General features: G+C 46.1%; 1 protein-coding gene across 1 annotated transcript in view; it reads left to right on the top strand.

The window, feature by feature from the left end:
* Positions 1-1,300: 1,300 nt before the first annotated feature.
* ADGRA3 (adhesion G protein-coupled receptor A3) overlaps positions 1,301-27,284 on the top strand; it is a 111,526-nt gene continuing 85,542 nt past the window's right edge. The window contains exon 1 of the mRNA XM_080683148.1: positions 1,301-1,786. Within this exon, the coding sequence (XP_080539274.1) occupies positions 1,545-1,786 (242 nt within the window). The 5' untranslated portion in view covers positions 1,301-1,544. The remainder of the gene's footprint in view (positions 1,787-27,284) is intronic.

Raw genomic sequence — 27,284 nt, forward strand, 5'->3', positions numbered from 1 at the left:
AATGAAGGCCATTTCCTCCTACCCAGAAAGTTCTAGTCATATAAACAGGTTCCTGGGAGTTGGTCCCTAAGGTAAACTCTGTAGGGGCCTTAGGTAGTACAAGCCTTGAACCCTTACTCCCACCGGGCAAAAAACCGCTGCCCTGGACTCTGCATTTCCGAGGGCAGCATCCTAGCTCTCCTTCCCAAGGGGTGAAAAATCTCCAGGGCCAAGGGACATGTACTTCAAGAGCCTCTGTTCCCTTCCTACTTCTAGACCTTGTCCAAGGTACCCGGGACTCGGCACACACACCTGGCCTATCCGGTTGTTATGAAGGAGAACAGAATATACATGGTGTTCCCCCAAAACGTATACACACTTTAACAGCTCGTAGTTTAATTTTGAAAAGGAAATGTATTTTAACAAACGCTGTCTTTATAATTATTCAAAGTGTGTGTATATATTTGTGGAGGACACTCTATATTTTACTTGTTAGTTTAATACACTCCTTGTAAATATTTAAACACAGGGTATGTGAGCCCTGGTCTGCAAACGATGAGGCGGGTCAGGCAGCTGGGGTTGCTTGGCTAGTTTGCTCACTATTAAGCTAACTGATCACATCTGACATCACTGGACCTGTATGGGAAATGTCTCTCAAAGAGCTGCTGGTCCAGGAACCAAAGCCAGAGATGCTGAAGGCCAGGACGGGAGAGCGCGCGCTATCCTGGCGCGGAACCTGTTCCCAGCGCTGGTGTTTTTGGGACAAATGAGACTACTTACGATGTGGCTTGAGAAGGCTTGAAACCCCTTCCTGGGGAGTGAGGTGGAAGGCGATTCCTTTGGAGATAGTTGGTTTGGGACACTTTTCCTGGCCTCTCACTTCTCCCAGGAAATTGAGCCCCGCCCTGCGCCCTCACTCTGGCCAGGCCCCGGCTCCTCGGGCTCTAATGGGCGGCCCCCAGGGGCGCACAGGGCGGCTTTGTCTGGAGGGCGGCGATGGAGGAGGGAATCGTGTGAAGGTGGCCCTCCTGGCTGGAGTTTGGGTTAGAACTTTCTCCCGCCTTCTCCACGAGTTACAGTGCTCCCGCGGGGCCCCCACAACTCCTGCCCTGAGGCCGAGGTGGGGTCGGGCCCCAGGGCGGGTGGGCGGGGCAGGGCCGGGAGCGCGCGCTCTTTCCCGGAGCCGCGGGCGGCGGGCGGCGCGGGGAGAGGCGGAGACGCGAGGAGGCGGTGGCGGAGGAGGAGGCGGGAGGGCGGGAGGGCGGGGAGGGGCCGCCACGGGCAGCGGCCGGGGTTGGCGGCGGCGGCAACGTTGGAGGAAGCGGCGCTCCCGCCGGGCTGTCGAGCGGCGCTGGGACCCGCGCTGCTGCCGTGACCCCGCGGCTCCCGGAGGCCGATCGCGGCCGCAGCGGACAAAGGAGCATGCCGGCGCCGAGGAGGGCCCGTCCTCCGGCCGCCACGAGGCTCCGGGCGCCGCCGGGCCCGCGCCGCGTCCCCGCAATCCCGGGCGCCGGGCCCCGCTAGGCCAGCGCTCCCCGCTCGGTCCCCAGGCCCCGGCCCGCAGTATGGAGCCGCCCGGGCGCCGGCGGGGCCGCCCTCCGCCGCCGCTGCTGCTGCCGATCGCGCTGCTGGCGCTGCTGGGAGGCGGCCGCGGCGCTGCGGCGCTGCCCCCGGGCTGCAAGCACGACGGGCGGCCGCGAGTGGCCGGCAGGGCGGCGGGGGCCGCCGAGGGCAAGGTGGTGTGCAGCAGCCTGGAGCTCGCGCAGGTCCTGCCCCCGGACACGCTGCCCAACCGCACGGTCACCCTGTGAGTAGCCCTCGCTCCCCGGCCTCGCCCTCGCGTGCTTTCCGGTCGCGCCGCCGCCGCTCTCCGCGCAACTTTGGAGCGGGGTCCCGCCGGCACCGCGCGCCTTTGTGTGAATGAAGCTGCCGCGAGGGTGCTGCTGGGCGGAGGGCTTGGCTGGGACGCCTGGCCGGGGAAGGCTAGAGCCCCTGCCTCTGAGCCGGCTTCTGGCTCCGCTAGTTTGCAAAGTAAAAGTTTTCAGGTTCCCCGGCGCGCCCCGCGCGGTCGGGGCGCAGCGGTCCTGTCGCGGTGCCACGTGAGGATGCGAGTAAACATGCAGTTGGCAGAGTTGCCGCTCATTCATCCTATGCTCGGGCTTCCAGAAAACCGCGCTGGATTCCAAGAGCCATCCCTTCGCTCTGTGAGCAAGTTACACTCAGATGCTAGTTTTCAGCATAACAAAACAGTATCAAACAACACCAGACTCGGGACGCCTCTGCGTGTGATCCCCCAACCCCCAGACAATTGCCTTGCCTTTTGCTGTCTTCGTTTTGTTAGAGTCAAAGAGCACCTTTTACAGCTGAGTTGTTAGTAAGGGCTAGAAACATTATTTGGAATGAAGTCTTGCCATGTCCAGCCCTGTTTTTGTGTGTGTGAGAGCTCAGATTTAAAAGCCGAGAACTTTGGGTTTGAACACTGTGGGTTTGTTAGCCTTCCAACTCGGGGGATTGGTTTTCGGATTGAGTTGCCACCTGGAAGGAAAAGTTTCTGGTCTCCTGACTAAGTCAGTGTGTGCTGAGATCCACGGCCCAGTTGTGCAAGCGTGGTTCTGCGGATTCCAGTGGAACAGTCCTCTTGATTGTATTTTCCGAACCGTGAATTGGTTTGGAAAAGCTTGCAAGTGTTCCCAGGGGATCTTTTATGGGAGGGAAATACGAGTTTTCTCGGCTCTGTGTCCCCCTGTATGGTTTCAGATGGTCTTTTGAAAACAGAACACAAATCCAAAGCTGCCACTGTAAAAACATGAAGGCCAGGGGAGCAGCAGGACCCATGAAAAACTTAAAATAGGGTTTTTAATTTAACCCAAATTCAGCAGAATAGGTCCGATAAGTATAAATTGCATCACAAACACCTTTGGTCTTCACTTCTGTTTGGGTTAGGAAAAGCTTAATAATGATAAGTGTGTGTGTGTGTGTGTGTGTGTGTGTGTGTGTGTGTGTGTTTATGGAGGCATAAAAGTGGGGAAAATAGTTTTTGTTTGGTTTGACTCCTTTACCAACACTTGACCATTGGGTAGTGGCAGCAGCTGTATTTATTTCTTAGCCCGATTCTTTGAAATGGAAATTTTTCGGGGTATGGGGCCTTAATTACAGTCTTGAGCCAACTGGAGAAAACCCCAGGCATCCTACATTTGGGTTGTGGATCAGTGTTACTGAAGCTGATTTGAGTTTTAAGTCGAGTTTTCCTGAAATGTCAGCAGTTCCAGCTGGAATGATTCGCTATTTGTGAATTGTTGATTTTGCTTTGCAGAAAGAAAGAAAAAAAAAGATAATATTGTAGAAAATCACTTTGCAGCATAGTATCAGTTCAACTGTTTCACTGAATTTCTTATGAGCTGTTGAAACTATAAGTGCCTTTCAAATGTCATTTTAATAAAAAAATTTTTTTACACCTGAAAGTTCTTTAGATGAAATTGAAATTCATACAATTTTTTAGTGAATGGCAAGAACTTGTCATTTATTTAAGGGTCAAATAAAGCGTATGTTCTGGATGAAGTTGGTTCAAGGTGTTCTGGAGCTGGTAGAAGGTCTGCTGGGCCAGTTTCTTCATTTCCACTAGGCCAGTGGTCGGCAAACTCATTAGTCAACAGAGCCAAGTATCAACAGTACAACGACTGAAATTTCTTTTGAGAGCCAAATTTTTTAAACTTAAACTATACAGGTAGGTACATTGTTATTAACTTAATTAGGGTACTCCTAAGCTGGCCTTTGCTAAAATCTCAAGGGGCCAAAGAGCCGCCTGTGGCTCTCGAGCCACAGTTTGCCAACCACTGCACTAGGCAATCAATCAGAGGGTACCTGTGGATAACTCACTCGCCCAGGTGCTCACAGTGAATGAACATTGGGGGAGGGAGGGTATGTCCCAGGTGCTCCTCCTGCAGCTCCCAGGCTTCTTGTCTTTCCCCCTTTGCCTTCACTTTCCTTCTTAGTGAAGTACAGTTCTTGTTGGGTGGTTCCTGGGGCAGCAGGCATCATGATGAGGACTGGGTGTTAGTTTCCCAGTTGGGCGGTGGTAAATTACCCCAGACTCTTAGCTTAAAATAAACTTCTTCTCATGGTTCTGGAGGCCCAAAGTTGGAAATCAAGGTGTTGGCAGGGCCACGTGCGGATTCCAAAACCCCTGTGAGGATCCTTGCTTCTTCTAGCTTCGGACCCTCCTTGGATTCGGGCAAATCCACCCCAGTCTCCGCCTCTGTCCCCAGGTGGCCTTCTTCCCTCTCTGTCTCAAATACACTCCTTTCTCTTATAAGGCCACCAGTTAGTGAATTTAGGGTCCACCCTAAGTCCAGGATGATCTCATCTCAAGATTAGGAACGTAGTTACATCTGCAAAGACTGTTTCCAAATGAGGTCACTTTCAAAGGTACCAGAAGTTAGGACTTTTTGGTGTACACTGTACAAGTCAGTGCAGAATATAAATATCTACATAGTCTTTCTTCACCAGGAACTTGGGGAGGTATTTGGGGAGAAAGATGCATGAAAAAGTCTCAGAACATATGGTAAATGTTCTACTATTGGGGTGCACATGTAGCAAAAGAAATCCAGAGCAGGGCAGGGCAGGGCAGCCAAGGCCTCCTTGTGGGATGGGATGGAGGATCTGACAATCCTGATCCAATTTGAGGAAGACGAGAAAGATAATTGTAGAGGAAATGGTGAGGGGAGGAAATGAGGGCATGGAAGGTTGGGGACCCCAGCATGCCCACCTGCTTGGAAAGAGCAGTGTGGCTTGTGATGCTATGGATGCTGTGCCTTTGATGTTGCTAGAATGTCAGTGGCAAGTGTCCACTGCCCACTGGTCAGAGGGGAGGCAAGAGGGGCCAGTGAGAGAACAAGGTGGGCTCTCAGGTTTGTGTTTTAATGTCTTAGTTGTGGCCAGCTGTTTTCAGTGGGAAATGGATGGGAACTGAGAGGATGGCAAGGATAAGATAGAATTAATTTATGTATTTTCATAATGGAAAATCAGACTGTTTCCACAGAGCGGATCAACTGGACTTAAACGTAGCCCGAAGTGCAGTCTTTTCAACTGTCTTCGTGAACAGCACTCACTCCCAAAGCCACATTCACAGAGAGTTCTAGCAGAAATTCTTGGCATGACCACACTTGCTCTCTGTATCTCATGCAGCCTTTTGGATTAAAGGATTCAATTGCATTCATTATTTTTGCGCACACATTGAATAAAAACGTAACCACGTTGCATTGGATGTTTTTGTTAGGAGTACGGTAAACATGTTTGAATGACCATGTGTTATGTGAAATGCTGCTCAGTTATTTTCAGTTTTAAAAATTCTGAGGACTTCAGTGGTAGAAAGTGGTACGCATTTAGTGCTTGCTTTTCCAAATGTGAAGTTCTTCCTCAGGATGCTGCATGTTGATTGTAGACAAAGGATTGAACAGACATTATTTATGATTTGTCCGGTAACTTAGGGACAAAGTCCAGGTATTTTTTAACAGACTAAAATAGTGCATGAGTTTTGCTGTTGACTTTATAAAATGTTATGTTTTTTTTCCTATCAAAAAACTGATCATTGGACATCACTGGTGTGTCCTGCTGGGTGCCAGGTACACAAAAGGAATGCTTGTATTGTTTAGAAATGTAACCCAGGTGGGGAACATGGATTTGCACGGAAGAAGAAGGCATTTAGGGAACAATTACAGATGGTCTGTCATTAAGTAATAAATCCTGTTGTGCGGCCTGTTTCAGTGCATTAGGAAGCCCGAGAGGGGGAGAGACTGTGGGGCTGTGGAGGCGCTGGGAGAGCTTTTATTTTTCTGAAGTTAGGACTTGAGGATGGCCTGAGGGAAAGGAACTATGGGATTGAATTGTGGGGAGAGACATTCCCCACAGTGAGGGGTGGTGACTGGCCTTCCGAAAGTGGAAGGATGGTTTCCGGAGCTGTTGGTCATACATGGCATTTAAAAACTGAGTCTGGGAGGGCCACTTAGGGATGAGGGTACAGCAGGGAGGAAGAGGTGGCCGCACAGAAGCAGTGAAGGTGGGGAGCAATTCGAAGAGAAGTTCAGGCTTGCAGAGAGGAATGGGCGCCCAGTTGAGAGATGCTGAGAGATCAAGAACGGTAAGAACAAGGCGTTCACCACTGAGGCTGACAGCTTGGAGCCTGGTGCCCTCCATGAGCCGGATCCATGGACCAGAGGCCATAGAAGGCAGTTGGTTGGCTTGAAGGGAGAACAGGATGAGGATGGAGTTTGGTGTGAAGGGGGGTTTCTTAGGAAGGAATGTGTGTGGGAACACACCTGAGAGGTTGGCAGTAGTTCAGCGAGGGAGAAGTGGTTGATGGGAGGTGAGATGGCTGGGAGCTGGCACACAGTGGAGGGTTTGGCTCTTGGTGGCAGCAGGGCCATTTCATCCCCACATGACAGGGAAGGTGGGAAACATGAGCCGAAGGGCAGGGGGGCGGGCAGTGGGAGGGCAGGTGTGGTGAAGAGGGAGCCCCTGCCCCATTGCTGTTACTTTTTTAGAGGCGCACAGGCTGGGTGAAGCAGGACGGGGTGAGCCGCTGGGCAAGAGCAGAGAGGCGGTCCTTTTGGCAAGTGGACAGCGAGCATCCTGGGATTGCAGAAGTGGCAACAGGGTGGTGTCATGTCCCTTTTTGCCTGGTGATCAGATTCGAAAGGAGGTGGCCACGTGGGCATTTCTCTCCAGCTCCATGCAGCCTGGAGATGCACATAGTTGGACCAGCTGGGCTGCTTCTTTGCCAGGTGAGTGTCACAGAGGGAGAGACGAGCAAGGTGAGTGTCATGAGTAGCCCAGCAGGCTTCTGGGGCCTGAATTCCCATGGTCAAGAGTGAGGTTTCTATCCTTGAATTCAGGGTGTCAAGGTCTTACATTTCTTGGTAGCCTTATTTCCAGACACTCGGCACAAACATCCTTTCCTGCACATCGACTGAGGCGCTGTTGTGTTCTAGGCACAGTGCTGAGTGCTAGGGGCTCGGGGGTCAGAAGTCATGATTCTTTCATCCAAGGATCAGGCTTATCCACAAGCTCTCTGCTTACCAGAATGTGCCTGCAATTGTCCCTGAGCAGAGTTTGTACTTGGTGTCTTGTGCACCTTGGCTGTGGCAGTCATTCTTGCCTGGAGTCCCCGATCCCATAAATTCTGGGGCCTTCACAATCCACCTCAGCTGCTGTGACTCTGCCATCTCTCTTCCCTTCTCTGAACCCAGCAGGGCTTATTGTCTGTGCTCTTGTGTCACAGTATATGATGCTGACATTACTCTCATAACACCCATCCCCTGGTAGGGAAGGACCTTGAGGCCTGTCTTAGCAGGTGCCTGCAGTATGTATGGGAATGAAATTTATCTGTATTGATAAGAGTGAGGCTAACAAAGGTACAGCTATGTGGTGGAAGATCAGGGCGAGTAGAGGGATAAAGAGGGATGCAGATTCAAATTTCTACCCCTCTATGGCAAATGAGAACATTTATTTAGTTAGTTTAGGTCAGCTTTTCATAGCTGTGGGATCTCTAATTCAAGAACAAGTATATCACCTCTGTTTACAGTTACACATGACCTACATGATCTTACGTGTGTGGTGAGCACACACATTCAATAGTATGTGGGCAAGTTGCTCAGAAATACTGTAGCATTTGGGGCAGACGTAGGCATTTGGTGGATGAACGCAAGTCCCAAGTTTTTCCAATAAATATGATGAGGAAGTTTTGCATAGCCCCATCTTGGAATCCTGTTGCTTCTTGCCTGCTTACAGTCCTCCAACATCGGGAATGTATGCAAGAAGTTGGTGGGTTTGGCAATAACCCAGAAATCAAAATGCCAGCAACAAATGAATGTAGGAACGGTTTGTAAATTGTTGCCCCAACCAAGTTACAGCTTCTATTCCCAGGAGTCTATAAAGATGCTTTAAAATTTTTTTTAAAAAAGCAAACAACAGAAGTAAAAAGCTCTTCAAAGTAACTCAGAAAATGACACAGGGTGAAGTTTTTTTATTAGTATAAGGTGACTTCCCCCTCCCCCACCCCATTCTACTAGGTCTCTAAAGGCAGTAGTTTTCCATGTTGACTGTCTTCCTATGGAGGAATCTTAAAATCCAGAGAACATAACTAGTTTATTGTTGTGTCAACATTTTTCTCAAAACAGATAAAAATGAGGATACAGAGTTCTTTAAATTTTAGTACCTTATCAACTTGACTTTTGCAAAGATTAGGAAGCTATAGATGCAAAACTGTTCAATGAATTTTTCATTGTTGCCTGACTCTATTTTAAAACTTAATATTTTAATGCATTATGTATGGTTTAGCTTGCATTTATGTTCTAGTGCAGCCAATTTTCATCTGAAGAGGGAGTTTTGTAAAAAAGTAAGCAGTATATCTCCCAAGCTTCCCCCCCACCCCCCACAAAGAAACTTTTTTGCATGTCTAGTAAGGGAATCACCTACATGCTGGCGTGGGGTGGGGCAGAGCTGTAGCGGGCACCTCATCAGAGGCACCTGTCTGTCTTGGCCACTTTTTGTTTTTGAATCCTCACCCAGGGATATACTTATTGATTTTAGAGAGCAGGGAAGGGAGAGATAAAGAGAGGGAGAGAGAGAAACCTTGATCGGCTGCCTCCCACATGTGTTCCAACTGGGGATTGAACCCGCAACCTCTTGGTGTACAGGACAACACTCCAACCAACTGACCCACGCGGCCAGGGGCTGTCTTCCTCTTCAAGCCCAGGTTAGAATGTGTGCCTTCCTCCTACAGCAGGGGCTGTCCAAAGGCCATAATTTACTTTCGATATTTACTCTTCTCTAGTGGCATGCTTGGTCATTTGCATTGGAGATTTTTAAGCTGCTTGCTTTTGCATTCATTCTACAAATAGTCATGCATCACCTATTCAGCCTGCTGTAGAGACAGGTGAGCTTATGTGACTTCTCATCTCTGGGAGGGACTTTTTTGTGGGGGGGCGGAGGGAGGGTGCTCATTAGACCAGTTTTATCCTAGTCTTGCATGCTAAGTATCTCTTTCTGGAACATTGCCTTTTGCCTTCTAGCTATACAATATCTGTGGGGCCTCTCTCCAGTTAGGCTTGAATATCCAGCTCTATTTGATGAGGTTTAACTGCGTCGTCCTCCACAGAGTCCTCTGCTAAGACAGCAGGAGATAGGCGAGGGATTGGTGGGTTTTTAGAAATGATTGAAGACACTGGATTTCTCAGGGGAAATTCTCAAGATTGGTTTAGGACCAACCTTGCTAAAGGGACTGGTAGACCTTTTAGTTCTGTGACCATCATTGCTTTCCCCTCCTGTTCATGGGCCAGGCACACACTGACTGGATGAAAAAAGTGAGGGGATTAAGCAACTCCTAGACACAGACAACAGTATGGTGATTACTGAGGGAAAGAGGGGTGGGTGGAAAAAGAAGAGGGGGTAATGGTGATGGGAGGAGACTTGACTTTGGGTGGGGAACACACAGTCAATGCATAGATGAGGCATTACAGAATTGTACCCTATTTAATTTTATTAACCATTGTCACCCCCATAAATTTAAAACAAAACAAAACAAACCAACCTTTCCCCAGCCTTGTCTGTCTCAGACTTTCTGTAGCACATAGTCACTTCCAATACTTAGGACAGTTCTTTCCAAAACTTTTCATGCAGACAATAATGGTGTTTGGCCCTAACCGGTGTGGCTCAGTGGATAGAGCGTCGGCCTGCGGACTCAAGGGTCCCGGGTTCGATTCCGGTCAAGGGCATGTACCTTGGTTGCGGGCACATCCCCAGTAGGAGGCGTGCAGGAGGCAGCTGATGGATGTTTCTCTCTCGTCGATGTTTCTAGCTCTCTATCCCTCTCCCTTCCTCTCTGTAAAAAAATCAATAAAATATATTTAAAAAAACAAATAATGGTGTTTGTGTGAAGGATGCACCAGGGCCAGTCCCACTGCCCCAGGCAGGCCCTGGATCCCAGCTGCAGGGGTCAGGGGAGCCGTTCTCTCCTCTTTCCTGTAACCTGGGTGGTGACTTAGCTGTGGAGGTTTACAGCCTTGAATCATCATCTGGGAGCATTAAGAGTTCAGGTGCCTGGACCATGGACCTCATGCTCTGATTTTATTGTTTAAGGCTGGGGCCTGGATGTTGGTGCTTTTCAGAGCTCTGCAGGTGATACCCATGTCACCTGGGTTGAGAAGCTTTTGTTTAGTAGCCCAGTGACCTGAAGGGTTAACCATGGTCACGGGGGGTCATCAGCTGCCACAAAAGAAGGGAGAAAGAGCAGAGGAACAAATTGAGGGCAGCTGCCTCGCATGGGACCGAGGGACCTGGTCCAAGTGCAGCAGAGACGGATCCAAGTCCAGAGACATTTTTAGGACAGAGAGCTGAGAGCGTTCGCATCGGGCCTTCAGAGGAGACAAGAAAATGACGGTTTGTATAGCGGGGAGTGATGTGCTGAAGCTGGATTTAATATCCGCTCACAGGGTTAAGGACAGCTAGGGTTTAAAGATGTGTTGTGATGCTGAGTGAATTAACTGGTAGAGTGAGACAGCAGCCAGCATTTGTCCAAACCAGCCTCTGAGGGCCTGATAACTTGGGGAGCAGGCAACGAAACACATGGACCACCCCCCCTAAGTATAGTTTGCCTCTCTAATTTTGATTTAAAATAAGAGACGCATTTCTGGGGCAAAAAAAAAAAAATCATTAATACAAAATAATGCAACAGTATAGAGAAACTATGAGAGGCCCAGTTTTCCAAGGATGGACTTGATCTGGGAGGTTTTCTTTTCTTTGTAGTCGTAAAGAGTTTTATAAGTAAAAAGAGCTTATTTTAATTTGCATTCTGACTGTAAGTAAGAGATGAATGTATTTTGATGTGTCTGCAAGAAGGTCATTTCTATTTGGCAACCTTCTCTGTAAACTTTGTTTCTAATAGCAGCTCCCCTCCCCCCAGATGACACTTGGAGATGTTTAGAGACAAGTCATTATTGGTTAGGGTCTTTCTTTCATTGTTTTATTGCTGCTTTGGTGCGACTAAGGAGGCGGGACTGTGGGCATCCTTGTCATATTCTTGACTTTAAGATTGACAGGCATGTTGGGCAGACCACACAAGGCTTTCCTCTGTCAGGGCACATCACTGTGTTGCTAGGCTGTGAGCCTGAATCAGCTCATGTACCAGGCATTTGCTAGTTGCTTTTAGCTCTTTATCAATTCAGATGACTGACATTCATGGTTCTTAGCTTAAATAAAACCCGAAACAGCCATCTTTTGCCCTTTTTTCTTTCTCCCATATTCCCTTCTTAAGTTCAAATTATATAATACTGGTGACCCAGTGCACGGATTCATGCACATGGAAAGGAAATTAATTAGAAGGTAGGCCAGTGGGGTGGGACTGGGCGAGATGAGCTGGACACACCCTGGAGCCAAACTCCCCCTGTCCCTCCCCGGAGTCTGTGGAGTGAGCAGGGTCCCTTCGGCAGGTGGGGTCCCTTGGCCTGGCCTAAAGGGATCAGGCGGAAACTGGCTCTCTGACATCCCCCGAGGGGTTCTAGAGTGCGCAAGGGCACTCTGCAAAGTTGCTGGCATACAGGGTGTGGAATGCAAATGCAAGTGTGCAGTTAACCATATTCGGGGCTGACAGTGCCCCAGCAACAATATAACCCATGGCCAAAGTTGGAATCGCGCAGCCCTGCGAGGAATCGGGCGCCGTCCTCTCTGGTTTCGGGGTGCGTCACCCGAGAACCACTGCTGCCATGTCACTGCAGCTCGGCAGCTCCTGTGTTGACTGTCTGCCCCTGGTGGTCAGTGTGCATCATAGCGACCGGTTGGACGGTAGGACACTTAACATATTAGCCTTTTATATATGTAGATTTGAATAGTTGCTTGTATTTGAAATCTTTTGTTCCTGAGTAATCGCTATGGGAGGGAGAGGGGCAGGTCAGTGGAATTACAATTATATATTCCATGCAAAGAAGGCTGAATTGTCCATCACCTGCACAATCTGTGTTTTAGAATTGTCATTAAATCCTTTTAGCACGTTGGTAGTTAGACTTTGTAAGTGCTGCTACCACCTATTCAAGAATTGTATTTGCAGGCTAAGGTGAGGAATAAGCCAGATCTTTTCGGGGGCTTGGGGACGAGAAGATCCCTGGAGTACTCTAAGCTCTCCAGTGCCCCCCCCCCCCCCCTCACCCTTCATCCCCCAAGTACAGGGCATAATGCATGGTATGTGAATTAAATTGTGGATTAAATTCACTCCCTATATGAAAACTTTTCTGAAATAGAAAACAAGGTTCATCTAGAATGTCAGTTCTGTTGAGGTCAGAGTCTTTGTTTTGCAACCATAGCACCTAGGATAATGATAGGCATCTCGCAGGCTCTCCTTCCATAGCCTCAGATTGTGACCAGACGGAAAGCAGGTTGTAAATTGTGTTGGATGACACTTTGGTCGAAACCCTTCTTAGAGTGGCCTTAGAGGTGTAACAGTAATACAGACGTTTTAAATGCAATTGTTAAACTTGTCCTTCTTTAAGCCTGTTTGAATCTAATTAAATTGATTCATTTCCCATCAAGATAAGACCTAAAAGCATTCTTTGTTTTTTATTGTGCAATTCTTACCAACTCTTTTCTCACGAAAGAGGCAAAGAGACATTGACTGGTGATTGTGTGTGTCTCCAGGACCCTGTTTGAGACGGATGTGCTTTCTGTTCGATTAATCTTCTTTTTAACCTGCCTTTTGTTTGTTGTTTGCTGTAAACAAAGTCAAGCATTTAAAACTCTCCCTTTATGGCCAAGACTCCAGGGCTGGGCTGACTCTTCATTCCTTGTGACCCCCCTCCTGCCTCAGGTCCGCTTGTGTTACCACAGCTCATACTGTTGGAAGTTATCTGCTTACAGTCCTCACTCTCACCAGATTGTGAAGTCCTGGTGGCATTTTTCTCTGTCCTCAGCCTAAACCACAGAAACACTCAGGAAGTCCTTGTTTAAAGAAGTCCCATTTTCCCCGCTTTATTATTATTCTTTGCCCCAAGTAGGACTGGGGGAAGAATCTTGCATTATTCTTAACATGGAATGCCTCATGCATCTACCTATCCTGGGTAAGCCCTGTGTCTTCAAAGCAGAATGCTCAACCTACAAGGTCCAGGCTTAAACTCCCACTCTCCGTTTGGTAGCGAAAAGTGTCAGTCTCTTACCCAGATTCATTTATTTTCCCCCTTTTCTTGTTCCAATTTCCTCCTACGTTTTGAGAAATTACCACTTTTCTACATTGTAAACAGTTCCCCAAGTTTGTGATGTTTCTCCTCGGCCTACATGGCCCTGTTTTTCCTCTGTAAAATAAACTCCTTCCTTTAGAATTAAACTTCTTAGAAAGTAGTTTGAATCCATCAATTTCATTTTCTTATCTATCATTTCACTTTTAGCTCTCGGCTGCCCAGTGTCTGCCTAGATTCAAGCATCTTCCGTTCACCACTACCTGTGTCTGCTTCCGGTCCTTTAGCTCCATGGTCACCACATCTGCTATCACACTCACTAATTACTGAATTTCAGCCACTTTATGTTGTTTGGGCTCAGAAGCGCCCACGAGGAACTGGCTGGCTCTCCCACAGTGTTTCCCTGCCAGGATAAACCTGGGGTGTGCAGTACCTCCCAGGGATGGCCTGCCTTTTGAGGGAAGGCTCTTGGGAATAGGTGTCACCCAGTCTGAGCCCTGGAGAAATAGAGATTGTCTACTTCAGCTGATTGCTGCTTAAAGAACCCAAGTTAGCTGATAGAGGAAGACTTGATTTTTGAGGGCTCCTTGCTGAGAAGAAGAAAAAAGTATTTGTGTCTTCTCTCAGGAATAAAGTTGGAAACCGAGTCCACAGTTTACTCAGCTTACTAGAAGTTAGTAGGCACAGACTGGGACTATCCATGACTCTAACATCCTGGTCAGACTTTCGCTTCTTCTTCTTTGTTTTTTTAAATAGCTATTTGCATTTTTATTTTATTTTTTCACTTTTTTATTTTTCAATTAGAGTTGGCATTCAGTATTATTTTATACTAGAGGCCCGGTGCATGAAATTTGTGCATGGGGGAGGGGTGTCCCTCAGCCCAGCCTGCACCCTCTCCAATCTGGAATCCCTCTCACAATCCAGGACTGCTGGCTCCCAACTGCTCACCTGCCTGCCCTCCTGATTGCCCCTAACCACTTCTGCCTGCCAGCCTGATTGATGCCTAACTGCTCCCCTGCCAGCCTGTTTGCCCCTAACTGCCCTCCCCTGCAGACCTGGTCACCCCTAACTGCCCTCCCCTGCAGGCCTGGTACCCCCCAACTGCTCTCCCCTGCAGGCCTGGGCACCCCCCCCCCCAACTGTCCTTCCCTGCAGGCCCCGTCACCCCCAACTTCCCTCCTCTGCCGGCCTGGTCACCCCTAACTGCCCTCCCAGCAGGCTTGATCACCCCCAACTGCCCTCCCTTGCAGGCCTGGTCCCTCCCAAATGCCCTCCCCTGCTGGCCATCTTGTGGTGGCCATCTTGTGTCCACATGGGGGCAGGATCTTTGACCACATGGGGGCAGCCATCTTGTGTGTTGGAGTGACAGTCAATCTGCATATTACTCTTTTATTAGATAGGATAGAGGTCTGGTGCACGGGTGGGGCCAGCTGGTTTTCCCTGAAGGGTGTCCTGGATCAGGGTGGGGGTTCCCTTGGGGCGTGGGGTGGCCTGGTTGAGGGGCCTGTGGTGGTTTGGAGGCCGGCCACGCCCCCGGTGACCCAAGCGGAGGCCCTGGGATCTGGGATTTATTTATCTTCTACAATTGAAATTTTGTAGCCTGGAGCGGAGCCATGGCTCCTGCTCGCTCCGTGGTGGCAGCCATTTCTGCTGGGATTTATGTATCTTCTGTAATTGAAACTTTGTAGCCTTAAGCAGAGGCCAAAGCAGGCTAGGGCTGCAGAAGCTTGGCTTCCTCCATCGCCGCGGGCAACCCTAGCCTCCTGCTCTCTCCGGCACCGTGGCTGCCACCATTTTTGTTGGAATTTATTTATTTATCTTCTATAATTGAAACTTTGTAGCATTGAGTGGAGGCCTGGGCTGGCAAGGGCAGGCGGAAAGCTTTGCTTCCTCCATTGCCAGGGAAACCCAAGCCTCCCTCCTGCTCTCTGTAGCTGCAGCCATCTTGGTTGGGTTTATTTGCATATTCCCTCCTGATTGGCTGGTGGGCATGGCTGGTGGTCGTGGCTTGTGGGTGTAGCGGCGGTATGGTCAATTTGCATATTACTCTTTTATTAGATAGGATTGACTGTGTTCCCCATGCTGTACTTTACATCCCTGTGACTATTTTGTTACTGCCAATCTGTGGTTCTTAATCCCTTCACCTTTTCACCCATTCCCCACCCCACCCCCCTACCCTCTGCCCCTCTGGCAACGATCACTTTTGTTCTCTGTATCTGAATCTGTTTCTGTTCTGTTTGTTTGTTTGTTTCGTTCTTTAGCTTCCATTGTTAACCTTTGTAACGTCCTCAGGTCCTTGTGTTAGTGTGTCCATCTTTTCCCATTTTAGCGATTATAAAACCCTATAAGTTGCAGTTGTCCTGTGTCACTGCATGCAACAGATGGAGGGTGATTTTGGAGACCTCTGCACTGTCCAGAGCGCATACGAGTAGATGGTGGCAGCTGTTTAATGGGAAGGAAAGTGTGGGCAGCCCTAGGTCCTTAGTCAACAGCTAATAGGCCCCTCGGTGCCTGGGAAAGTATTTCTGGGAGGCAACCATAACATGCTTCACTCATGTTCTCTCTGTTCCTTTTTAATTTCATGGATGTGCAGCTAGTCTAAAAAGTATGTGGTTGTATTTTATTCCAGCTGAGTTTCTATTCCAGCGGTGCATTTATTTTTCTGTTGGGATGCAACAGGAAGGCAAAGAGAAGCTAAAGATCTTGGTCTTCTTCTCATTGTTCTCTTTCAAGAGAATATTTCAGAAAACACTTCCTAGCTTTCTGAGGAAATGAATTTGACAGACCTGGTGTTTCTAGTTTTGAGGTAACCTTAAAGGCACCATAATTAAGCCCTAACCATTTTGGCTCAGTGGATAGAGTGTCAGCCTGTGGACTGAAGGGTCCTGGGTTTGGTTCAATTCCGGTCAAGGCACATGCTGGGGTTGCAGGCTCAATCCCCAGTAGGGGCGTGCAGGAGGTAGCCAGTCAGTGATTCTCTCTTATCATTGATGTTTCTATCTCTCTCGCCCTCTCCCTTCCTCTCTGAAATCAATAAAAAAATATATTTAAAAGGCACCATGGTTGAGCTACACAGTTAAAAAATATGTCTTTCAGATGTTAGTTTGACTTTTTCCTAAAATGGTCTAATAAGTATTTTGAACTACCATGAGGAGAGAAACCTAAGGTGTTTATAAAACTTTTTGGCCTTCAGAACTTTATATGTAAGTGGCCTTTCCTGGTTTAAATGCTCTAATAACAACCTGCATTCAGATATGTAGCATGTGCCGGGTACTGTGCCAAATACAGCATCACAACTTAAAACGACTTAATGAGGTTGGTACTGCCCCATGTTACAGGTGTGCCAACTGAGTGTGAACAGGTAAATTGCTCCTCCCAGTTTATTTACCTGCTTTGAAGGCTTCTGGTCCAGAATTGTGACCCCTTGGCCTGTAATTCTCACTGTTGTTTTCTATCCATAAAAGTCACAGGCAAGCTCATTGCTCACTGTAGCAGTAGGGTTGGGATAAGCCTTTTTAAAACAAAAGATACAGGGGTTTGTTTGTTTATACTGAGCCTTTTCTTTAAAGGTGGCTGACTGGTGGGAAAACAGAGTAACTGAGAATTTCCACCTAGCACATTTGATGTCCTAGGAACTAATTGCTGAGGGAAAGAATTTTAACGTCCCTTTTTACTATTGTCAAGTGGTTATGGGAGTGACCTCGGGCAGTCATACTGAAGTCTGCAATGTAGTATTATAGATTATTGATTAATCAGTCCTTCTCTCATCTGTATCCTTGAGATGGAAAATTTTATCCTAGAATAATAAATGACCCGCTCTCACACCTACCTGCCATGTGAAGATGAAAGCAGTAATAACATCATCGGGAGGGTAGTTGCATTTTTGGTAGGTCTTCATCTGAGGGGAAAAGAACACTCACTCTCTTTTTAGGGGGGAGTTCACTTCTACATGTCAGCTTCCTGCTGGGTGAGCAGAGAACTGGCGCGCTAGCCCCTTACTGGATAAAGGCGACCAGAAGGGAGGACACAGAGGAAACAGCAAGGAGAGTGGACGGAGACAGGGCCTTCCATTGGCTCTGCTGCACAGAGGAATCATGACCCTTAGCGACTCCTCGTCGCTCTCACCCTCACTTTCCCGATGTGACACGACGTTTTAAACCAGACCGTCTCTGAGGTCTCTTGGCTGAAGTTCTATGATTTTACATATCCCACAAAAGCAAACCAAACCTGATAAGATGACCGAGGTATTTTTGAAATCCTGTAGTTTACAGGTACACTGGATGAAGCTCAGATCGTGTTATTAGAACTCATTCATTGTACGCATTAGAGTGGTAAGTAAATGCAGGGGCTGCTTTCTTGGGGGTAAGAGGTTAGTGTTGGGTCTGTTTATTCCTAAGCTCCTGGCTTGCTGGGATCCTGCCTGAGCCTTGCATGCCTTTTCTCACCACCCAAAGCCCTGATTGCCCCCACTCACCTGCTGAGACCTGCCCTCAGTCCCCAGGGCAATACATACATGGGGCCTTGTGCTCTCCTGTTAACTACATTTTTTTAAATTCTTTTTTTGATTGTTGTTGTTGTTGTTGTTGTTGTTGTTGTTGTCCCTGAGTTCCCGCCTTTAAGAGCTGAATACTTGAGGAGCTGTTTAGCAATTCTGGTTGTATCTTTGCATGTCCCTATTTCTTCTTCTGGAGTATAGACTTTTAGGACATGTTCTTCACAGGAATATAGATGTTTAAACCCCAGCTCACTGAGTCAACCAGCCTGCTTGTCAGGATTGCTGAGTACCAAAAGAATGTGTAGGGTGTTCACAGTGTTTGGAAACAGACATATTGTTAGCCTGGTGAAGATACCCTGTATGACTTTACACACACGTGCACAATTTTTTCCTTTTATTTCTAGGCTTTAGAGACATCTTGCAGATTCTGTATCACACGGAGATTTTTGCTTGCCTGTATCCCCCCGCCCCTTACAAGTTTCCTCCAGCACCAGCCTTCTGGCTAATTCTGTCTCACAGCAGTTTCCTGTTGACCCTTTACTCCTAAGTCCCTCCCTCTGGGTGAACAGGCCAGTTCCTGGTCATGACCCCACCAGCAGTTGTGAAAGTTACATTTGGGGTCAGAGTTGGCTATGATGTCACTTCTGTAGTAGAACCACCAGTGTGGCAAATAGATTTTTCGGAGGTCTGCACCCATCTGCACCGGTGAATCGGGAGTGGCTGTCAGGAAGGAGTGTGAGCTTATCAGGGAAATACCGGGACTCGTGATTTGGTGGGACAAGAAGGTGGTGGCACACAGGCCATTGTTGGCCAGGGGCCCTGGAAGCCCAGAACTCTGTAAATGACTAGATTAATCCTTTCTTTGGTTTTATAATCTTAGGATCACAGGGCTTTTTTGTACATATCAGGGTTGTTCACTATTTGAGAGTTTCAACAGCTACTTTAAAACAGTGGCTCAGCCACTGAAATTTACAAATAGTCTCAAGAGGCTTCTTACCAGTAGAATTATTTAGATTCTATACTTAGCAGGAAGCTCTCCCCCTTTAAAAACAATCGATTTCACTCCTCAGCTATAGTTTCCAAAATGTGCTCTCCAAGTATTTTATGGAGAGTGGCTCCCAGGGTTTGGACCAGTTGCTGGAGGATCTCTGGGAGATTGTATGCTGGTTCCCATATATTAAATTCCTGGGAGATTGTATTGGTATAAAAATGCTGGTTTCCATATTAAATGCCTACAAATAAGTCGAAAAAGACAGGTGATCCATTAGGAATATGGGCCAGGTAATGTTTGCTGAGTGTGTCAGATCCTGATGGAGTGTTTTAAGTCTTGTAGTAGTCAATTCTCATATTTCCCTAATGAGATCATTATTAGATTGATCCCTCCTGTGCCTGAGGGAGTAGGGCATAGAAGCTTATGAATTCCCGGAGGTCACCCAGGCAGTAAGTGATGCAACCAGGATTTGACCCCAGGCAGTCTGACTCCAGAGTCCATACTTATAACCAGTATGTTGTAATGATCAAAGGACGGTTCCAGACCATCCCAGGAAGGGAACAGCAATTCACAATGGAAAATGCACATGAAAATTATGAGGACCCACTTTTCACTACTCCGATTCAAGTGAGAGACTGACCAGAATGCTGCATAAGCAGTACATTTACTTCCATCTCCAGCCCCCGCACCTCCCAACCCCATTCGTTAGCTTAGGAGCGTCCTCTTATTGGAGACCAGGTTCTTTGCAGCCAGCTCCACCCAGCAGAGGGCCCACTCACTCAGTGCCTGGACTCCTGGCCTGCAGAGCTGGGAGCCAGGAAATAGGTGTTGATGTAAAGCACGCAGGTTAAGGTAATTTGTTACGCAGCAATAGAAGACTCATACAGTCCTTTGAAAAAAAAATTCTCTTCCTGTCTTATGCCTTTTGGATTTCTACTTTTTTTAAAAAAAAAAATAAAGTTCAGAAACATTTCCCCTAATCATTGTGCTTTTCTGCAACATTGACACTGTTCACTTGGGATCCGTCCTGCATCCCTCTGGTAGCACGTAGCACTTGGAAGCATGTGTGCTGTGAGTTCTTGAGGTTCATGTTTGTGTCCTTAGTGTCACGCCCAGCACACAGTAGGTGCTCAGATCTATTCTCAGTTAATGAGTAGTTGTGAAATTTCAGCTTAAAAATCAAAGATCCTAGAAGAACCTCTGTGGTCTCAGTAGAAAGCTCTCCATTCATGTAACATGCCAAATAAATTTGCTTTTATTGCATTCATAAATATGAAGCATCCAGTGTTATTTATGATGTACCCACACCTTGAAATATGGGCTCCCTGCTCTCATGGTGCTGATTTGTTTATAAGATAAGATGAAGTGTTATTTAATAAACAGCTTTTCATTTTGAGGCAGTTTTGAAAGCTGTCTAGTTTTTTTTTTTTTTTTTTTTTTTTTTTTATCACCCGAATGCTATTCAATTACATGTAAACGTATTGTTTAGTGCTAAAGCAGAAAAATAGATTATTTTCTTTTTACTTATAAAACTACTGAATAAAGAATCTGAAATAATTACAAGGAAAAACAGACCTTAAAACAATGTCAGGTCTTTAATAAAAATGCTTGGGGACTTGAAAGGTTATTTAATGACCCACTTGAGTAGTTAAGGGTGTTCACAGGCCCAGGTTGACACCTGTTGTCTTAGTGTCAACACTAATGGTACCTCCTTTTAGTCTCAGGTGTCTGTTTGATGATAAACTATATTGTGCCCCTCAAGTAGTATGTTAGCTGTCAATATCTTTGACTTGCTGTCTCATTTTGAATAACTGTTCACCTTGCGAAGAGAGAAGTTGGAAATATTATTGCATACAGCTCCAAGAGGCCAGGTGGGTATACAGAACTCTTCCCCCAATTCACCAGATCTATAGAAAAAAACGGGGAGGGTAGGAGGACAAAGTAGGCTTACAGTTGTGAGTATGTGAAACAGTTTATTCTTGTATTATCCCTATTGATTATTGTATTATTTTCCATAGGAACAACTGTAAACCTACTTTTGCCCCACTCTGTATATTGAACAGTTTTGTATGGGAGAGCAGATGCTATAGTTTGTCAGAAGGCGACATAGTGGCCTGGGTGGTTGGTCAGCAGCAGATACAGCTGAATGGAAAAAGTCTGGGCCTCAGCTTCACCGTTTTCTGGTTGTGGTGTTGTCCCATTGCTTGCAACTTTCCAGCGTGTGCTTTAAGTGCTCCGCCACATGCACCCTTCACAAAAGCCCTGTATTTCCTCTCAGAAATGCCCAAGATGGCTTAGAGATGAGGCATGAAGTGACTGAGAGTAAGGATCTTGTCTAAAGTCATGAAGCCAGATCCTCGAGTTGAGGTTCAAATTCAGGTCCTTTGTAATCCACAGTCTACCCTCTGTCATTGTCTCTCATGCTCAATAATTCTTAGGACAGAGCAGAGCCTGGAAACAGATCCCAAACCAGAAATTGGTTCGAGTCACCAGGTCAGGGAACAGAGCCTCACATCGCTCCCCTAGGCCCAGCCTCTGACCAGCTTGCTTTGTGCTGGGCTCTGGGATGCTGGACCGGGATGGCTGTGGCACTGAGGAGTGGGCTTGCTTGGGGCAACCTGACTGTTTTACAGGGGACCTGGGGCTCTAACTCGGGTTGACATATGAAGTGTCCTGTTTAACAGGTACGCTTGTGATGAACAGTCATCATTCTGTTAAGCAAAAGGTAGTTGAGGTTTTGGCAAAATGTGTAAAGGAAAATGTCAGCCAACCTGCATGAGGGGGAAACCAGGCCTGCCTTCTAGTCATTTAGCATCCAGAGAGGAGGTCGAAGAAGAGATAGTCCTCGACTTTTAGGAAAAGACCCCTTCCAACCCCCTCAGTGGATATGCATCGAACCACGGTTGTTTCCTTTTCCCCCTTTCTTTTCAAAACTCTGTTGAAAATGACAGAAAACACACACATACACACACAAATATGAGCAGACCCATAACTAACGGGACTGGAAACGAGAAAGGTGTTCCAGCGGTGCAGACGCATTGAGGACAACGTAGTATCAATAAAACAGATGGGATCAGATTGATGGTGACATGACACAGCGCAGGGACTTACAGCCCAGTAGAGATGAGAGCGGGGATGGCTAGAAGAATGAATTTTCCTGTCCGGATCCTGGATGATTTCCAAGAGTTGAATCTATAGGGAGTGGCAGCAGAAGTGGGTGAGCGGAGAGCTGGCCCAGAATTTGCACGCCCAGAACAGCTGCTCTCACTCTGCTTTCCGTGAGTTTGCCTCGAAGGTTTGGTGGCAGGGTATGCCTCCGTGAGAAAGCCCTTCAGCTTAGTTTCCAATAAACGGGAAGGTAGAATACTGGTGGGGTGTTGTAGCCAGAAGGAGAAGTCCTAGGGGACCCCAGGTTTCTTTTGTGTCCCTACTTTCCAAGGATATGTGACTTCTGAACCTTGAAATAAAGGCACTTTTGTTCCCCCTCCTTTTCCTACCCATTCACTCTTATTGTCTTGTTAATCATTTAGCAGCCCTCTGCTGTAAGGCACTCTCATCAATCCAGATCCCGCTTTGTAAGTGTGAGCAAGCAACCAGGAGTCATCAGATACTTGAGAGGAAGTCAACAGGATGATCTGCGCAAAGTTAGGACAGGGAAATTGTCATTCCTGGTCGCAGACCTAAGAGAACAACTTTATAAAGCAAGAGCACCCATGGGTGAGGGTGTGAGAAGAGGAGGTCTGAGAAGTGAACAGTGAGATGGTGATGTTAGGAAGCTCTGGCTGGGGCAGGAGATGGGATCAAGAGGAAAGTGGAAACTGCTTAGGACTCAGAAATAGTAGTCTGGCCCAGCTGGCGAGGCTCAATGGTTGAGCATCCACCAATGAACCAGGAGGTCAGGGTTCGATTCCCGGTCAGGGCATATGCCCTGGTTGTGGCCTCCATCCCTAGTGTGGGGCATGCAGGAGGCAGCCGGTCAATGATTCTTTCTCATCATTGATGTTTCTATCCCTCTCCCTTCCTCTCTGAAACCAATAAAAACATATTGAAAAAAGAAAACAGTCCTCTGGAAAATTGAGCAGGGAATTTCTTCCAGAATTCAAAGCAATAGGTTGAAGCTGAGAACTATAGAGCAGAATTAGACATGGAGGATGAGTCTAGGAGACCAGTCCCCAACTAAGAAGCTCCTGGAGAAGGAAGACTCGGCTGGTATTTCTTTGATTCTATGATCCCATCAAAGATCAGATGCCTGTTTCCAAACAGCTTATCAGTGAGGGAGCTGAGAGTCCTTTTATGAGCTGGTTTCTCTAAAAATGTGTATTTCTTTTTCCCACACCATGAAATACCAATTCTTCGGTACTTAAATTGACACCCAGCCTTCTCATTTGGAGCTCTTCAGAGTCACTGGACCATTCTCCTTAATGCATAGTATCATTTTAACACGGTGTTTATTTGAAAATAATTTTAAACTTATGTGAAGGTTAAAAGAATCAGAATAATAAGCAGAAGCCCTGTACAGATTTTGTTGTTACTCACTTTTATGCCTATGGTTTCTCCATTGCTTTTTTTGCCTATGAATGTGTGATAAATATGTTTTCAATCATTTGGCAGTGTGATGCATACTTCCTAACCCACTGAGCTTTTTATAAGGGTGACCCTGACTTCATTTTTTCATTTTTTTCTTTTGCATCTTTAGTCTTGATAATATAATTTGGATATTTGTGTAGATAGGGTGTTGCTTGTATTTTTTACTTGGTTAATTTAACAAACTATTTTTTTTTCTTCCCAATTTTATTCTAATCATGCATCACTGGAACTTTAACTGTTTTCCTTATACATTAACTGGCAGCTGAAATGCGAGCTGCTTGAGTGATCGCTGTCCATGGCACATGAAGGAATCCCACCAGCCCCTCCTGAATGTTACATTCTGAGAGGTTTAACATTTCTGCTGCCTTTCATTATGCTGCTTGCCATAGAATATGCAATCTCCTACTATACAACTTTTTATTTCATGGATTTATCATATGAAACCTTAATGTAAAAATTTTAAGCCATAATTAGGGATCCCAACTTAAAATTCAACCACAGTTTGTATATGCGCCAACATTGACAGCCACGGTTTAATTCATAACTTATTCTTTCTCCTAGAAGCTGGCAATTTTTTTTTATATCGATGTTAAGATGACCCTAATTTTAGGAGAGTTATCATGTTGAAAAAAGTATCTTAGAATACTTTCATTGCAATATTAAAAGAAGAAAACTAGACATACTGTGGTAGAATTTTTGACCACCCCTTGCCCCAAATGTTCTTAAGCCTCAGATAGAAGAAAGGGGACTGTGAGTGGGGACTGATATGTGTGCTACTCATCTGTTCCTGTGAATGCCAGGGCATTACAGATTTTTGTATCATTAATTCCCTAGAGGGATCTTTTTTTTTAAAAAAAAAATTTATTCATTTCAGAGAGGAAGGGAGAGGGAGGGAGAGAGAAACATCAATGATGAGAGAGAATCATTGATCGGCTGCTTCCTGCGTGTCCCCCACTGGGGATCGAGCCCATAACCCAGGCATGTACCCTGACTGGGAATCGAACCATGACCTCCTGGTTCATAGGTTGATGCTCAACCACTGAGCCACCCCGGCTGGGCTAGAGAGGGATCTTTGACCAAACATAGAAACTTAAATCCAGCCATAATTTTATTTCATTCATTTATTGAACAGACACTGTGGGCATCTTGTCAACGGGACCTTCTGGGAAGCACACGCCAGGATGAGGTTAGACGTGCAATATTGTTATTGGGGAAACAGCTGGAAGACAAAGGGACATGAGGCAGAAGTGGGCATGGAAGCCTTCGGACTGGGATGCAGGTCTAGCACCTGTGAAAGGAAAGGGGGAAGGAAGGATGATCGGGTAGGAGGGGCCTCAGACTAAGGTTCAGTTACAGGAAAGTCTTGGCCAGCCCATCAGAAGCTCAGTGTAGAGATTGCCATCAGGGAGTCTTTACTGGCCAGGAGTGGAGCGCCTCTTACCAATGCTGGGCTCAGTCCTCATATGGCATTGCCTGCAAAGGGCGTGGCCTGCCTGAAACTGAGGCAGATCCTCTCCAGCTGCAGGAGATCTGAACAGTGCCCTGCATATCCCCTCTGTATGTTCTTTTCGTGGGGATGCAGTGATGGTCAAGGGGTCTACACTTCACGAGTTTGACCTTTTCGTGGAAAACATGGTAAATACACAAACCCCTGAACAGTTATTTCAGATAGTAAGTAGTGCTGTTAAAACAAGATGATATGACAGAGTGAGGGCAAAACATTTTTGACATACGAGAACTAAAGTATACCACCCAGAATTTTTTTCTGCACGAATGAATAAATAAGTGAATGGATGAATGAATGAATGAATGCCATTAAGAGAAGGACACATTGGTGAGCAATCAAATAATACTTAGGGCAAAATGTGTGTATAATTGCTGATGGCATGTGGAGTTCAGCGTGATTTTAAAATAAAGATTATTCAAATTGATGGGGAGTTTTGGAGTCCAGTAGATGCTCTCTTATTCTTTTTTGCTTGGAAGAATTGTGGGATGGGTGGGGTGGAGGGTGGGAAGAGATTAACCAAAGAACTTGTATGCACGTATGCATAACCCATGGACACAGATAATAGTGTGGTGAAGACCTGGGGCAGGGGTAGGAGATGAGTGCAGGATAGAAGGAGTCAGTGGGGGAAAAAAGTGGGGACATATGTAATACTTTCAACAATAAAGATTAAAAAAATAATTCATTTAGAAATCAGCACTTGATGTTCATTTGCCTGGAAAGGGAGAATAAACTGGGACCAAAATCTGGCCAGCTAAAACAGGAGTGGACAGATTTTTCCTCTGAAGGCCCAGATAGTAAATGTTTTAGGCTCTGCTGGCCAGCCAGTCTGTTGATGCTACTCAACTCTGCCATTATAACATGAAAGCCACCATAGACATTATGTCAGCAAATGGGCAAGGCTGTATTCCACTCAAACTTTCAGAGCATTGACATTTGAATTTCATGTAATTTTCATGTATCACAGAATATTATTATTTAACATTTCCTTTTAACCATTTAAAAATATAAAAAAAACCATTGCTTGAGCTGATGGTCTGTCGGGAGACCGGGTGGAATGTTGGAGTTGGCTGCCCCTGGACTAGAACTTCGAAGAACTTGTGGAGGAACCAGTTTTCATTCCTGGGGTAACTGAAGCAAAGCACTGAAAATAGACTTTTGAGGAGTTACCATTCCTCGTTTTAGCGTATCAGAGTGGTTCTAAAGGTTTAGGGCCCTGAGCATGTTCACTGGCCGCGAGTTTGACATTCTTGGAGGCCATATGCCCAGTAGGTTAGTGACTCAAAAGCATTGCTTAGCTCTGTTGTCCATTTCCCTTGTACTTGAGGACGGTGTAGCAATAACAAGTGTTAGTCTGCATGATGAACCTAATACACAAAATCAGATTGCATTACTATAATTTGTATTCCTTGAGCAAATCAGAAGTGTCAAGGGAGGGAAACTTTTAATGTTTAAATGCATGCCTTCTTTCCTCAGTATGTCATTGATCTTTCTGTATGAATAACTAAAGAGCTCCCTCTCCCCAATTCTGCAGCCCCCCATCTACATGGGGTACCGTTTTGTGGACCACTTGCACCTATCCCATAGTACGGGAAGCAACCTAAATATCCAGTCATTGGCTTTTACAAACAATAGCACAATGAGTAATTTTCTTATATAAATATATATATATATATATATATAATTACACAACATTTAATGTAATGCATCTTGCAAATGTACAAGTATATCTTTAGGATATATTTCCTAAAAGGAATTAATGGATCAGATATTATACTTGTATTTTTGCCCTCCATAGTGATTTTACTGATTTATAGCAAAATATGAGTGACTGTTTCCCTCTGAAAAAAAAAGTTAGCATATTTTTATCAACCCTTAGTGATATATGGTATCTTGTTTTCATTTTAATTTACATTTCTCTCATGATTGGGATTGTATATCCCTTCATATGATTATGATTTATTAATATTTACTTTTATTTGGTCATGGCCTTTGTTAGTTTATTAGGGATTTTTTAAAAAGAGCTCTTTATATGTGTATTTGAAAAATTAGTCATTTGTTTTTGATAGTAGTTATACCTGTGTGTGGTTTATCTTTTTTTTCCCCCATTGCTTTTCAGAGAGTGGAAGGGAGGGGGAGAGGGAAAAACATCAATGTGAAAGGGACACATCTACTGATTGCCTCCCACATGAACCCTGACCTAGGGCTGGGAGCAAACCTACAACCAGGTATTCGTCCTTGACCAGGAATCAAACCCGAGACCCTTAGGTGCTCGGGCCAGCGCGCTAACCATTGAACACACTGGCCAGAGCTGTTGTTTACCTTTTAACATTGCTTATGGGTTTAAATTTTCAAGAAGTTTTTAAAATGTGCTACAGCTTAAAGTGTAGTCCTATTTGCTCCTTTCCTTAGGTCTTGAAAACCTTCAGTTATTGTGGCTTCCAAATCTGCCCACCTTCCTTTTTTTTTCTTTTTTCTCTTTCTGAGTCTGCCTTCCTTTTCATCAGACCTTCT

The sequence above is a fragment of the Plecotus auritus genome, assembly GCF_963455305.1.
Source record: "Plecotus auritus genome assembly, chromosome: 1".
Taxonomy (NCBI): domain Eukaryota; kingdom Metazoa; phylum Chordata; class Mammalia; order Chiroptera; family Vespertilionidae; genus Plecotus; species Plecotus auritus.